This window comes from Sebastes umbrosus, chromosome 8 (assembly GCF_015220745.1).
Source record: "Sebastes umbrosus isolate fSebUmb1 chromosome 8, fSebUmb1.pri, whole genome shotgun sequence".
Classification (NCBI taxonomy): domain Eukaryota; kingdom Metazoa; phylum Chordata; class Actinopteri; order Perciformes; family Sebastidae; genus Sebastes; species Sebastes umbrosus.
In genome coordinates, this window is record NC_051276.1 from 11,332,237 (window position 1) to 11,346,041 (window position 13,805).

Consider the following 13,805-nt stretch of genomic DNA (forward strand, 5'->3'; position numbering starts at 1 on the left):
GAGGAAGATATCATGGATTGGCTTGGATGCATATGCTCACTTGTCTGAGCATGTGTGTGTGTGGGTGAATATTTGCACGTGTGTGTGGTCTCACCTCAGCGTCTCGATTCTGTAGGTTGTACGTTCTCTGCAGAGCGCGCATTGTTGCCACGCTTAACTCCTCTTCCTCGTGCAGAAGCTCCAAAAGCATCACTAGCTGCTCCGACGTCACCTGAGGAGACAAAAACAATTCATGAGATTAATAGTGCCGACTTATGCAACCTCATAAAATATATTGAGACATATTATTGGATATTACGAGCAAAAAAAAAGTCACATCCTCCTTACAGCAGCACTTTCAAACTATAAACTAGCAGAAATGATTACCATATTGCACACTGTGAGTCTGTTCTCAAACAAATTTATGTTCATTTTCCAAAAGTTTATTTTCTTTTCAGTGCTGGGGAAGGCTTGATGAAAAAAAAAACAATATAAGTCAGGCAATTAATGCAGCCTTCCAAACGGAGGGAACGGTAGCATAATAAAACGGAGCGGAAATGGCGATTAAATAAATATGATAATCTCGTGCAACTGGGAAATATTACAAAATAGGCAAAAGAGGACAGATGAAGGGAAAATATTACGGATTTGAATCAAGGGCAGAGAGAGAAGTGAAACAAAGCAATGAAGTTGTCTTTTTTGATATTGTCCCTTTGTCGGGAATCAAAAAGGAGCAGCGCTGCTCAGGGACACATGCTGCCAAAAAAAAAAAAAGAAATCTTTTAGAACATTTAGTCTTTGTAGGTTGAAAGACTGAAACAAAATCCCTGATTGCAGCAATGACAGGGCCTAAAAATTGAGAGAAGAAAGGTTTTCAGGAAATGCCTCTCTGTTGCTTCTTAATAGCATGTAGTGATTGTGCTATCCTGAGGTAAACCTGAAGGAAACAAGCTATTTTCTTCTAATGACTAACATCTTCGGGGACGGCGAAAACTCAGCGGTGAATTTAGACGATTATTCTGAGGATGGATGTGGGCAGCGATATGAGAGAGCGACTTCCTCCTCTGGAGAGAGCTGTGCCCAGCCTTGCCTGCCTCTCCTTACACCCCAGCACTCCCAGCCACACTTTCTCTCTGGTCCCAGTCTGGGACACATTTAATGGCTGACGGCCCTGTAGAGACCGATGTGAAAATAGGTATGAAGTGTGTGTGTGACTGAGTGAAGCAGAGCGCGAGAGACAGCAAGGCGGGGGGGGGGGAGGAAAAGAAAGTGACAGGAAGGAGGAGGAGGAAGACGGACAAAACTCGTCTATTAAGGAAAACACATCCAGCAAAGAATGCGTTATATGTTTTTGTAAAGAGCCTTTCCATTTAAAGCCATCTTTGGTAAACAACCTCCTAAGCGCTGCTGGGAAATACCTGACCTAAAACCAGGGGGTATTTCAGCATGTAGCTGTTGGAGCTGAGGGAATAACACCCATACTCCAGCTGGCAAATGGTCAAATCAAACACCACTAGTGTTGTACACACACACACACATACACTGATGAGCGACTAACTCCGTGGAAAATCTGATATCCAGTCTTGCCCTTCACCCTCTATCGACTCTGCTCCCCTCTCTCCGTCCTCTCCTCCCTCCATTTTGTGAAGGCTGAGTGTTTTCTGAAGTGGCGTCTCCATCTCTAAAGGGTCTCTTTGGGGCCCACCCATGATCCTTTTCACTCTCCCACCCTTTGAAAAAGTGAGGAGTCCACGGCAATAAAACACTGCTCTCACACACACACACACACGCCACTCCACACATCCCTGTCTGTGTCGACTGTGAGGTCCTGTTGTGGCAGTATGTATTTATGTTGCTATGGTGGTAATCAATATGTCTGCACCAGTGTCTCCGAAAACAAATTCCTGGTCAATGATGGTACATTACAAACCAATTTGTATTGGCACACGCACACACGTTGTGCAAATATTCACAGACAGAAGCATGATTGTCCGTCTCATCACATGTAACATCTCCATGGTGAAGTCACCAACATCAACAGCAACTATAACAACGGCTCCATAAACCGCCTACCTGGCATCTACTTCTATAAAAACCCAAACTAACTCAAGAACTGTACTTAACTTTGAGTGTACTTTATATTATTATTATTATTATTATGTATTTATGTTTTATGCTGCTTTATACTTCCATTGCACTTCATTTCAGAGGACAATATTGCACTTTTCACCTTACAGCATGCATGAATTGTTTTCCTGTGAATTGCTTGTGCTTGGGTACACAATTTGAATCCGGTGCAGCGAAGGCAGACTCTGCCAGTACAATGAAAACTACTAAAAACTCCTCTTCTGAGAGTCGAGAGTACCTGCTCACCCAACTTCCTCTATCTTCTACACATTTAAGCCACCTGCAATGGGCTCTACAACTGCTTAAAGGTAGGGTTGGTAAAGATTTTAGAAACATTTTTTGTTTTATTAGTTGAAATTCTTATTACATTCCGACAGCAATCAATGAAACAAATGCTCGGACAAAAAAAAGACAAATAATCTGCTAACTTTGGCTGTTGCAGGACTGTAATAATTACGTCCAGTTATTTCATTTGGTCCTAATGTAATGATTGGTTGGACTACCTGCGTGCATTCTGCTCGTCCACTCATTCCGCTTCACCGAAGTCTTCCATAACTTGCTAGATTGATAGCTGTGATTACTAACAATAGCCATATTCGCCGTTCAAGTTCATCATGATATGTTTATATTTGTAATGATAATAGTTAGGGAGTGGCTTTAGAGGGAGGCCTGAAGCGATGGGCTGTTAGTGTTTGTGACATGGCGACTTTTTCGCCAGATTTAGGGATTTTTGGAGCTAGTGCTGCTAGTTACTTTCATTGGAAAAGAGATGGCATGGCAACACTGGGTTGTTGTTTTTTTCGGTTGGATCATTTTTAAAAATCGAGTGCACTCTTGCTAGTTTCTCAACATCGCCCACCCTGCTTTTAAGGCTCCTCTTTTACGAAGATCTAACTTCACATCTGAAGTTGTGAGTAAAAATATGTTTCAGGGTATAGCTTGTGTGTGTGTGTGTGTGCGTGGGTGAGATAAAGGGAGAGAGGGAGAGAGCAATTATAGGGGGAAAGGTGAACTCCATGGCTGAGTACTCCTTTATTAGTGGGTAGAGCCTGAAGAATGGCACACAAACACTTACAAACAGCGCATATATACACACAGCCAAACACACACACAGTCCCATGTCATGACCAGGTCATGGGTAACTCTAACAATAGCCCTTAATAGTACAGTGCTGACAGCACTTTACCACTGAAGGGGGAAACGTATCCCTCTCTATCTCAACAATTCATGTGAAAAGATCTCCTCAGACACACTTACACACACACACACGCACACGCACACGCACACACACAAAGCAGAATATGGCCACATGAAAGAAGCATTTCATTCCCATTCTCTCCATCAAAGCTGAGGAATGCTAATGCTGAAACAGACAGAATACACAATCTCTCTCTCTCTCTCTCACACACACACACCCGCCTGCGATCCCACTCATATGGACATTATATTTAAAACAATGCACACACCAACATACACACTCCACTTCCGTCCAAACCGCTGACACGGGTCAGTTGCACCAGCTCTATATTGAGTCGAGCCTTGCAAGGACCTCTGGGAAATATTCTGCTGAAATGTCCCTTTCACACACTGACCTCTAAACCTCTATAGAACAATGACACAAACACACACACAAGTCCATGCATGCACAAATATAGACTGTTTACCTCGGTGAGAGAGCTCAATGAGACAAACAGCTATAGTAAACACAGGATATGATGTACACCACAAATTATAAATGAAATATATATATAGCTGAGTGGACTGTGTGTAGATGTATTGTGTGTGCACTGCTGTACATGGTATTCCCATGTGAGCGGGAGAGTAATGGAGAGAAAGTCAAAAGGAGGAAGCAGCTCCATTTGTTTCGTGTGTGTGTGTGTGTGTGTGTGTGGGTGTATGGGACCATGGGATGAAGCAATATTAGTCATGCTACTGCTGCTGTATAACATGTTCGTGCAGCAATAAATGAATTGAAGCTCTTTAGCCTTTTGTACAGAATGTGCACACACACTCAGAGCATCAACAGAGGATAATATTTCTACCCTTAACACTGATCTGGCTGCAATAAAGTGCGAGGTAAGAGTTGCAAATAAATTGTTTCTGATACATCTGTGAGTCTCAGTTGGCTCCTCTGCACTTTCTTTTCTGAGATAGTGTAAAAGAGGGAAAAGAGTTGTCCAAATAAAAAAAAAAAAAACCTGTAAATCTTAAATCTTTTTCTGTCCCTTTCCAATAATCCATCACTTGTTCAGCATTTCCATGGCAACGGCACTGAGTACCGCTCTGCGTTCTGTACAGTACACAGAAGAGCCAGCCTGTGTCCTTTTTCAGGAGCCTTTATGCATTGACAGGATTGATCCAAAATATTTCCATTTGCTCCATCTGTCCCTCACATTCTGCACATCCTCTGTGCTAAAAAGAGTCATGAGCTACATCCCTTTTGTCTCTTGCTACAGCGAGGTCACTCGCCATTTACTATTACATCTCTTCACCTGAGATAACCTCTGCTAACTGAATCATCACTCTCCTACGTTTCTGCTTCTACTCGCACTGACTCAGGAGAAAAATGACTGCAGGTCTTTTTTACTCTTATTTAGGGCTGCAAATAACAATTATTTTCATCGTCGATTAATCTGTTGATTATTTCCTCGATTAATTGATTAGTTGTTTGGTCTGTAAAATGTTAGAACATGGTGAAAGCCCCAGATCACATCTTCAAATGTCTTGTTTTGTCCACAACTCAAAGATATTCAGTTTACTGTCATAGAGGAGTTTATTTTTCTTAAAAAATTACTCGAACGATTATCAAAATGTGTTGGCAATCAATTTAATAGTTGAAAACTAATACTATTTTAGGTCTTTTTTAGCACTTTTCTCACTAGACTATTTACAGGCATTATGGCTTGAACCCTCGAACTCCTTAGGGCTGCTTGTGATGATAATCGGAAAAGCTGGAAAAACTGGTAATAAGAAATAAAAAAGGGAAATGTCAAATGACAAATAACAGACAGTGCAAGAGAGACAAAAAAAGAGGAAAGACCCCAAAGGGATTGTGTAAAAAAAGTCAACAATTGGACTAACTGACCATAAAATCTATATAATGACTCCATAGAACATGAGAGAACCTCTTTCTATGCCCTTGGCACCGTTGAAAGGAGTACAGAGGTGTTGCTAATGCTTTCTTTTCCTCCCATACCTCTCCTTTCTTCCTTCCTTTGCTCCCTACATCCGTACCACTGAGGAGAGTGTGTTGCTTGTTCAGTCACATTGCATTATGCGGGCTGGAGACATTGAATAACTGTGACATTATAAAACCAAACTGTAAGAGGCCATTGAATCGTGTGTGTGCATGCGCGTGTGTGTGTGTGATGCCATTCAGCCGCTCGGCTGCCTTTTATTTCTGTCTGACCGCAGGCTCGTAAAAACACATTCTGGCACCAGCAGCTAAAGGCCTCAGCCCACGCCTCAGGTACTAAGGTTTCACTCATTCTTTCCCTCAAATCCCTCCCTTTCTCTCTGCCTCTGCCTCTGTCTCCACGACTGTCTGCTCCCCGTCTCCATACCAACTCCTTTTCACTCTTCTTTTCACTGTGTCTGGCTCCTCCAATTATAAGCCCCCCTCCTTGCTCCCTTTATCTCTCTCCGTCCGTCTTTATTTTACACTTGATTTAAGGGCTCAAGCATTCATCTGTTCAAACTGCAGCGGCGGGTTCGGGTCTTGAGGAGAAACAGTACGCAAAGCAGCTGTTAAGATTCTTTCAACAGCCACGACAGCATAAATAGCATCACAAATACTTACTCTTTTAATTAGGCCTTAACTGCTCTATACAGCTGCATAGAATTGAAATGTGCAACAAAACATGGCAGATGGTCAGGAATAAAACCAAATGATGTAAAGAAACTGTTCAGTCGCTCCAGAACATTACAGTTTGGCATGTGGTAATTTAGTTCTCTGAAATCTCTGCACCATCTCTACCACTCTGATATACAGTGTATTAGGGATGCACAATATATATCGGGGCCGTTAAATTATCAACTGATGAAGGGAAATTCATATTATTATCTATTATTATAAAATGTTGGCACTGGACGTTTCTGCAAACCAGGGATACATTAAATTAAAGTTTTTGCATTCGGTCAGAGCAAGTGACATAGTTTAAAGAGCGAAATGAGACACACCGGGCGGGTGGCAGAGGTGGTGAATGGGTCCAATGAACACATGACTTTCATCCAGGAGACCACTGTTTGTGTCCCCCCGGCATCACGTTACAATCAGATGTTCGTCCGTGTCCCGTGTTCACAACATTCAGTGTCACTTTCACTGTACAAATATAGTTTTAAGCCCAACCATGTAGTTCTTTCCTAAAGCTAACTATAGTGGTTTTGTTGCGTTGTTACGTTACATTGGTATGCTGTTTCATTATTATTTGAACACAAACCATGATTTTTTTTTCTAACCGTAACCAAGTAGTTTAGTTGCCTAAGCCTATGTTAACCAGGTGGCATTGCGTTTCTGAAAGCATGACACAAAGTTGATATGAAATGTATTTACGAAACATCCCCATTCAACGTATCCGTGGTTTGCAAAAACGTCCAATGCCAACATTTTTTCTGGCAACTGGGTTATTATTCCGATAATGAAATTTCAGCCGATTATCAACTGATAACACAAAGTCAAATTGCTTTCATTGACTTAACAAATGCAGCATCTAACACTCCGATACAGTAGGTGGCGGTATGCACCCTAAAGTTGGTTTACGATCCACCAGTAAACACAGAGAAGAACAACAAGCGCAGCACATTGACTAGAGAGCCAAACATGTCGGCGCCAGTGTGGACGTTTTTCACAGTTTCAGAAGAAGACAACATAAAGTTATTTGATGTACTTTATAGGAAAAAAACATTTGAACAGTCAGAACCGGTCATTGTTTTTGTTGTTTTAACTATTGTGATGTCAGTTAGATTTGGTTAGGTCAGAGCTATGGAATATTTAATCATTCATCACTGCTCACTACGTCTTAGCCTTTCGTACCTTCAGGTGTGCTTAAACTACAAATTATGAACTTATTGTTTAAAAGACAAAAATGTAAAATTATCATTTATCTTATCTGTATCGGCCATGAGAGGCACGTAATTATCAGTTATCGGCTGAAAAAAAATCCATATCGTGCATCCCACTTCTCAAATAGTAAAATATTGAGCATTTCAATGAATAAAGTTTAAGTGCAACAAATACTGTCTGAATCTATGTTGGAGATCGAGTCTTTCTACCATTCTAAGTAAGAAACAGATGACTTACCAACCTATTCAGGCTGGTCTCATACACTGTTCATAGCTATACCTACAAAAAGTAATGCACTGTAATAAATAGAACAATAAATAGAGGTGAACGCTGAGTAGGTCGGAGGTCGGGGTGGACAGGTGGGTCAAAAAATACCAGAATCGCCCAGGAGACCGTTGTTCGTATCCCGTGTGAAACCTGAAGTCAACGTTGATTTATTTGTCACGTAAGTTACGTACCCAAGTAACGCCACTTCCAGTTTTCTTTTAAGCCAAACCACAATCTTTTCTACTAAAACTAAGTAGTTTTGTTGCCTAAACCAAGTCAATCTTTTCCTAAACCAAAGAAAGTTGTTTTCTCATGGAAGACAACTTGGAAGTTTATTTTGAAAAGACTGTATGCATTTAATGAGCAGAAATTGACATGCGATGCTGGACATTCGTAAGGAAAACAAACGAAAAAGGATGAATAACTTTTTCGTAAGATATCATATGAACCATTGTATGAGAATCCATTGCTTTATTTAACTATCACATACATGGTCATAAGTTAGCAGGATGCTCCTCTCATACAGTAGCAGGAGTTTTTGCTTGCAGATGCATGTGTGGGAGAGTTTAGTATAAGGCACAGCAGCAATGAGAGGACACTATAAATATAAAACCTATAAATATGATAAGTGGCTAAAGAAAAATATATTCATACACTGTGGGGATATATGATACTGCAATCTTGTGGCTTCCAAGGTCTAAAAAGACATTATAAAATGGGGTGCTGACATCATAGGTTTTGTAAACCAATTTCGGGTAATGGATTGGAGCGCACGCACGCACAGATACACACACAGGAGATGCTGAAAGGTTATCTGTGAGTCACATGGTAGCCTTTCAACTTGTGAAATGGAGCTGTCTTCTGTGCTACCATCTCCTCAAATGATGTCACACCTGCTGCTGCTGCCGCCGCCGCTGCTGCACGGTGACGATCTCACAGATAGCGCCGGTCACAGACAGATGACCTCAGCGATGACGAGCTGCGACTGTCTGCTATCTGCAATCTATTCATTAACAGCATTCATTCTTTGTTTTTCAATTTTGGAAAACTGCTTTAATCAACACTCGCAACATCTACAGCAAGCGAGATGAGGGTGAATATGTGCGTACACGTGTGCGTGGATCTGGCTGTTGCAATCAGACAAGAAGCTAATCAGGGAGCAAAACATTATAGAGAGCTTTCGAGAGAGTCGGACACAGTGGGACAAGAGAAACGTGGCAACAAGAGACAAAGGCAGAAAGCTTTTGAAGTTTTGACCTTGCAATCACAATGACTGTCTGGATCAATTGTCTCATCAATGTGTCTTCTGACACAAGCAGGCAAAGTGTCAGGAATGTTCACCAGCATAATGGGAAACAAATATTCACAGCACGTATAATACTTTGCAAATCAACATTTGGAAAACAAACAAGTCTCTATGTGCCTCATTTATGCTGTTAGTCAAGTGCGCTGGATACATTTTTGAGTATGCACAGGACAGCTACAGTATGTGCTCTACATGACAGCCTTATGTGTACTTCGTCCCAATACCCCAATATTCAACCCAGTCTATGCACACACATGTTTGTGTGAATGTTTGATCAGCTGCTGTTTGTTAGGATGGGTAGCCCCTAGTAGCTGCTCCTTTCCCTCCTCATCTTCCTTCCTGGCCTTGAAATTCACAGTCTCAGGCCAATCAAAAAGCAGCGTGGGGTCACAGCGGGGTTGCGAGTCAGGGGTTAAACTGAAAAAGCACACACAGTGGGCCCGGCGGTGGGGAATGACTACTCGCTCTGAGGGGGAATCAACCACACACGCACAGAGGAACACACCTACACACAGTGCGTGTTCCAAGTACACATTCAGCGTGCGCGTAGTCCTCGGCTCATCGGATAGCTTTCCTTCACTGTCTCAACACTTTGTTCTTTCTCTGTGCAGCCGCAGTAGGTGAGGCGTTTGTTATGTAAAATTCTATGTTCCTGCAATTTGGCATAGATCATGAAGGCAATTAACATGTTTTCTCTCCTACTCATCACCGCTCTGACTCATACACACACCTCCAAAACAGGGGAAGTTTAATTAATCTCTGGCACTCTGTGCTTCGACGCAAGCCACAAATCTAACTGTCTCCAGTGGATGCCTCCCTTGCCTCCCTCTTACCATTCCTCCTCCTCCCACAACCCGTTGTTCCATTCCCGATGGAGACACAAACAACTCCTCAAACACATTTCTGATAGGCCTCTTTTTTTTAATCTTTTCTTCACAATTTTGGAAAGCACAATTCCCCTGTAGGATGGTCCTAGTCACTTCTTGTGCTACTGTTGTTCTGGGGAAGTAGAGGCAGGCATGGGCCTCCTCCTCATTGTCACCTTCCACCTTCACCGGAAGGGTATAACAAGCCCCCTTAGATCCAACTACCCTCAATGCAGGTGCCCTAACCAACCAGTAGGACTTCACAACCGGGGACTGAACCCAGCTCTCGAGTGTTTTGCCCCTGCATCACCCGCATGCCTTTGAAAGAGAGAGGCCTTTGAAACAGAACTGGAACAAAAGGACTCTGTTTGTGTGCGAGAGAGGAAAAAATCTGCAGCATTTGTACAACAGTGACACATCCAAACAGCTGGATGTCGGCTTAGACAAAGAGAGAGGTGAGGAGAAAGGGATGGTGGAGAACAGAAGCATACAGGATTCCTGGCATGAAAGACATGGATACTGATGGACACAGATGCTGTTTTAAAAGTCATCGTAAAGGATAAGTCTGATGATATTTTATATTTTTTCTTTTTATCAGCAGAACATAGCTTCTACCTCTGAGCCACAGACCTTCATTGTTGTCCAAAATGCAATGCACTGTCTGACATGTTCTTTTATTATGATGACTATGGGCACTGTAGTTTAGTCTGAGTATCTTGTGGTTGTAAATACTCCGAATAGTAAATAGCACCAAATCCGCAACTAAAAAAAGTCCCTAACAAATGTCTTTACTTCTGTTTGAGTAACACTTACTAAAAAGTACAGTGTTTTACTCATCCTCCACTACTCACTACAACTCATGCCCATCTGTTCTGATCCTGTGCTGAGCTTCAAGAATTTTGGTTGCTCATCTTCAAAACAAACTCACAATGCATAAACAAAACTATTGACCAGTGCCCATTCACTGCCATCTTTGGTGCCCCTCCAGATCCCAGCATACTATGTAAGGCTCAAGCTGACTATATTCCTTTTGCTACCTAACTTGCCAGACGCCCAATTTTACTTAAATGGAAAGATGCAAACCCAACGTCCTTTACTAACTGGATCAAAGACGTACTCGTACTGTAAGTGAGGGGGGAAAAAAATCATTAAGGGGCTCCTTAAAGACTTTAAATAAAGTAGTTAGGTATTAAACATACTACATAAATAATCCAATTACCCCCTGACCGTAAAAAGAATTAACCATTAGCTGTTGTTTTATTAATTTTACAAATACGATGACCTACTATTTTTTTTATTTATTGTTTTTTTTATTTTTAATCTCTTATTTTTATTTATTTATTTAAGATTTTTTCTTCAATATTGTATATTGTGCTTTTTAAATTTTGATTATCACAATCTACAATTCTGTTTTTTTTTCTTGTCTTTTTTGTGCAAATAATATGTCACTGAATATATCATGTAGTATTGTACCACTTGTTAAAAATCACAATAAACAAAGTTTGATAATAAATAAATACCGTGGTATAGGAAATGACTGTCTCTTTTCAAAATAAAAATCTAGATATTCATAACCTGTTTTTAAACATTTATGTTTTAAATAAGAACCAATGGGCTTACGACTGAGAGCCACAGATTGGCTCTAGTCCAAAAATATTTGTTTGATTTGATTTCCATTTCTTTTTGGACTATAACAAAAATATAAAATATCACCAGGTTGCCCATATATTGGCAAGCTGAGAATGACTTTCTTTAAATATACACATTCATTATGACTGATTGTTCCTGACTTCAATTAAAAGCAACATTTTGATAGAATTATAAAAATGGATCCATTCTTGTTGTTGCTGTTATTGCTTTTTCCATATTGTCACTAGAGAGCTTCAGACAGTCTAAATCTTGCTTCGGTGGATTTTCTGCCTGCCAAGAACAAAATTCTGAGGGAACCACTGACGTCTCGATCCAAAATCGTCACCATATTGGAATTCAGTTGAACTCTGTTGCTCAACACAAACACACACACACACACACACACACTAATAACACAATATATGCAGTTATCCCGCAGATTACCGTCCACTCCCTGAACACATGAGGTACGGAAGTATGAAATGTGACTAAGGCTGAAAATAGCAGGTTTAATTTCCTCATATCATTTATTCTGAGAGGGTGAGAGCAGCCTAGGGGTCGTGGTCAAATATTATCCCCAGTTTCCTTTAAGGGTCTGTGAATAAATATTGGCGGTGTGTGCTGCTCTTGATTATAATAGTTACGAGAGTTAATGGGGTAGAGACACACAGAAATGTCAAAAAAGGGTCAACAAACATTGGCCAGCTCAAACAATTGCATGTTGGCAATTTTACCATGCCATTTCGTAGCAGTTAGGTTCCTAAATGTCAGGACACACACACACACACACACACACACACACACACACATCCATGTACACGCACAGAGGCAGCTAGGATTCGTCCATTCAAGCCGGGCTTAGCATGGATGACAACAATAATAGGGGTAGAACACAAACATGCACCGGTGATGACCTCCAGTGTGGAGAGATAGCATCTGCTGCTGTTGAAAGGTACACTGAGAAAGAGAGGTAGAGAGCCAGAGGGAGAGGGAGGAGGAAAGATGGGATGACTCTGGCAGGCAGGCAGAGTCAAACACGAAGAGGGAGTGGCAGCAAGAGACGACGAGAAGGGGAGAGGAGACGGCAGAGAGAGGCTAACATAGCCAGAGTCATCAAAGAGAAAGGTCATGTTCAGGAAGAGACCTTCTGCATGTGTGTGGGCTGTGTTAATGTCTTTGAAACGCAGACAGACATCTTTGTTTGTTGGGCTTTGTATCTTTGTGTGTGGGTGTGGGCAGTATGTACTGTATGTGTGTTGTCTCCTGTGTGAACTCCAGGCTGGCTAGGTTTAAGCAGTTTGAGCTGACAGAGGTATGTGGGATGGACTGAGCCCAGATATCTGCTGCACAGACAGACACTCACACACAGCTGTGGAGTCATGCACCACCACAAAAGGCAGGCACACACACACACACACACACAGACAGAGGAAGAAAAAAGAAGTAGATATTAGAGACTGACAGAAGACACCACAGAGCCAGGAGAGAGATGGAGTAAGAGAGAACCATCACAGAGAGACGGCAACAGGAAAAACAGATGGAAAGAAATTCAAAACTTGTTGTTTACTTTGCATTAAAACCCCAGGAAGACAATCCGTCTGTCTTTTTCCTATGATAAGACCACATTGGGCTTAGTAACACACGATACCCCAGACTGGGGAGCTGAAGCTGTCGCCTGCAGTATGGCTGTTGGCAACAAATGAACGGCTTCTATATGTGTCTGTCTGAATACCAGATTACTCCAGACTTTTGGAAAGATTTAGACAGTAGTTCTATGTTGTCATCCCCTGGCAGTGTGAATGACAGTATACACAGCTTCATTGTTGCGATACAACATCCCTATGACTTGTCTTAAAGTCATTTTGCCTCTTTTTTTACAGCACTTTATTCCTTGTAACAGGATGAATATAAGCTCAGCAGAAATCAGAGTTTTTAATGCCTCTAACGTTCGGTTGTAAGACCATTTCTCAAGCTGAAACTAAAGAGGCAATTAATGGATTATAATATTGATAAGTAGCAAATGTAATGTACTTCATTTCATGAAGCTAGAGAAAATCAGACATACACTACGTGGCTCCATTTTCAAATTTGAACGAGTTTGTCAACCCGTCCTTAAACATATTGAGTGCCACAGGAATGAGTCCTAAAACCTGGAAATGAGTTAGCATTTTAGCACTTCCGTTTCCCTCGTCTAGAAGTCAATGTTTTTTTTTTTAAATGGGGTTTCATAAGCCAGACAACCTCTGTGAAGACAAGCTCCCGCTAAAGACACCATCAGATCTCTTAGACATTCACTTATTGGTTTCATGTGCAAGGATTTCTATAATCTTCAGCATCTACGGGCCTTGTATTATACAGCTGACATTACTTTGTGTGCATGTGTGTGCGTGTGTGTGTGTGTGTGTGTGTGTGTTCGACAAGGCTAATTGCGTCAGGGCTGTCTGAGGGCGCTGTCGGCTCCCGAGTCATTACCAGGAAAGACAGATGTTTAAGCACTCAGCACGCCGCATTCATATGTGCACACACAGACACACAAACACAACATTACGTACTGTACCTATGAAAGCCA

General features: G+C 41.5%; 1 protein-coding gene across 2 annotated transcripts in view; it reads right to left on the bottom strand.

The window, feature by feature from the left end:
- LOC119493159 (aminopeptidase O (putative)) overlaps positions 1-13,805 on the bottom strand; it is a 92,273-nt gene that overhangs the window by 16,478 nt on the left and 61,990 nt on the right. For both annotated transcript variants that reach the window (XM_037778285.1, XM_037778284.1), the window contains one exon: positions 95-211. In XM_037778285.1, coding sequence (XP_037634213.1) covers positions 95-211 — 117 coding nt within the window. The remainder of the gene's footprint in view (positions 1-94; positions 212-13,805) is intronic.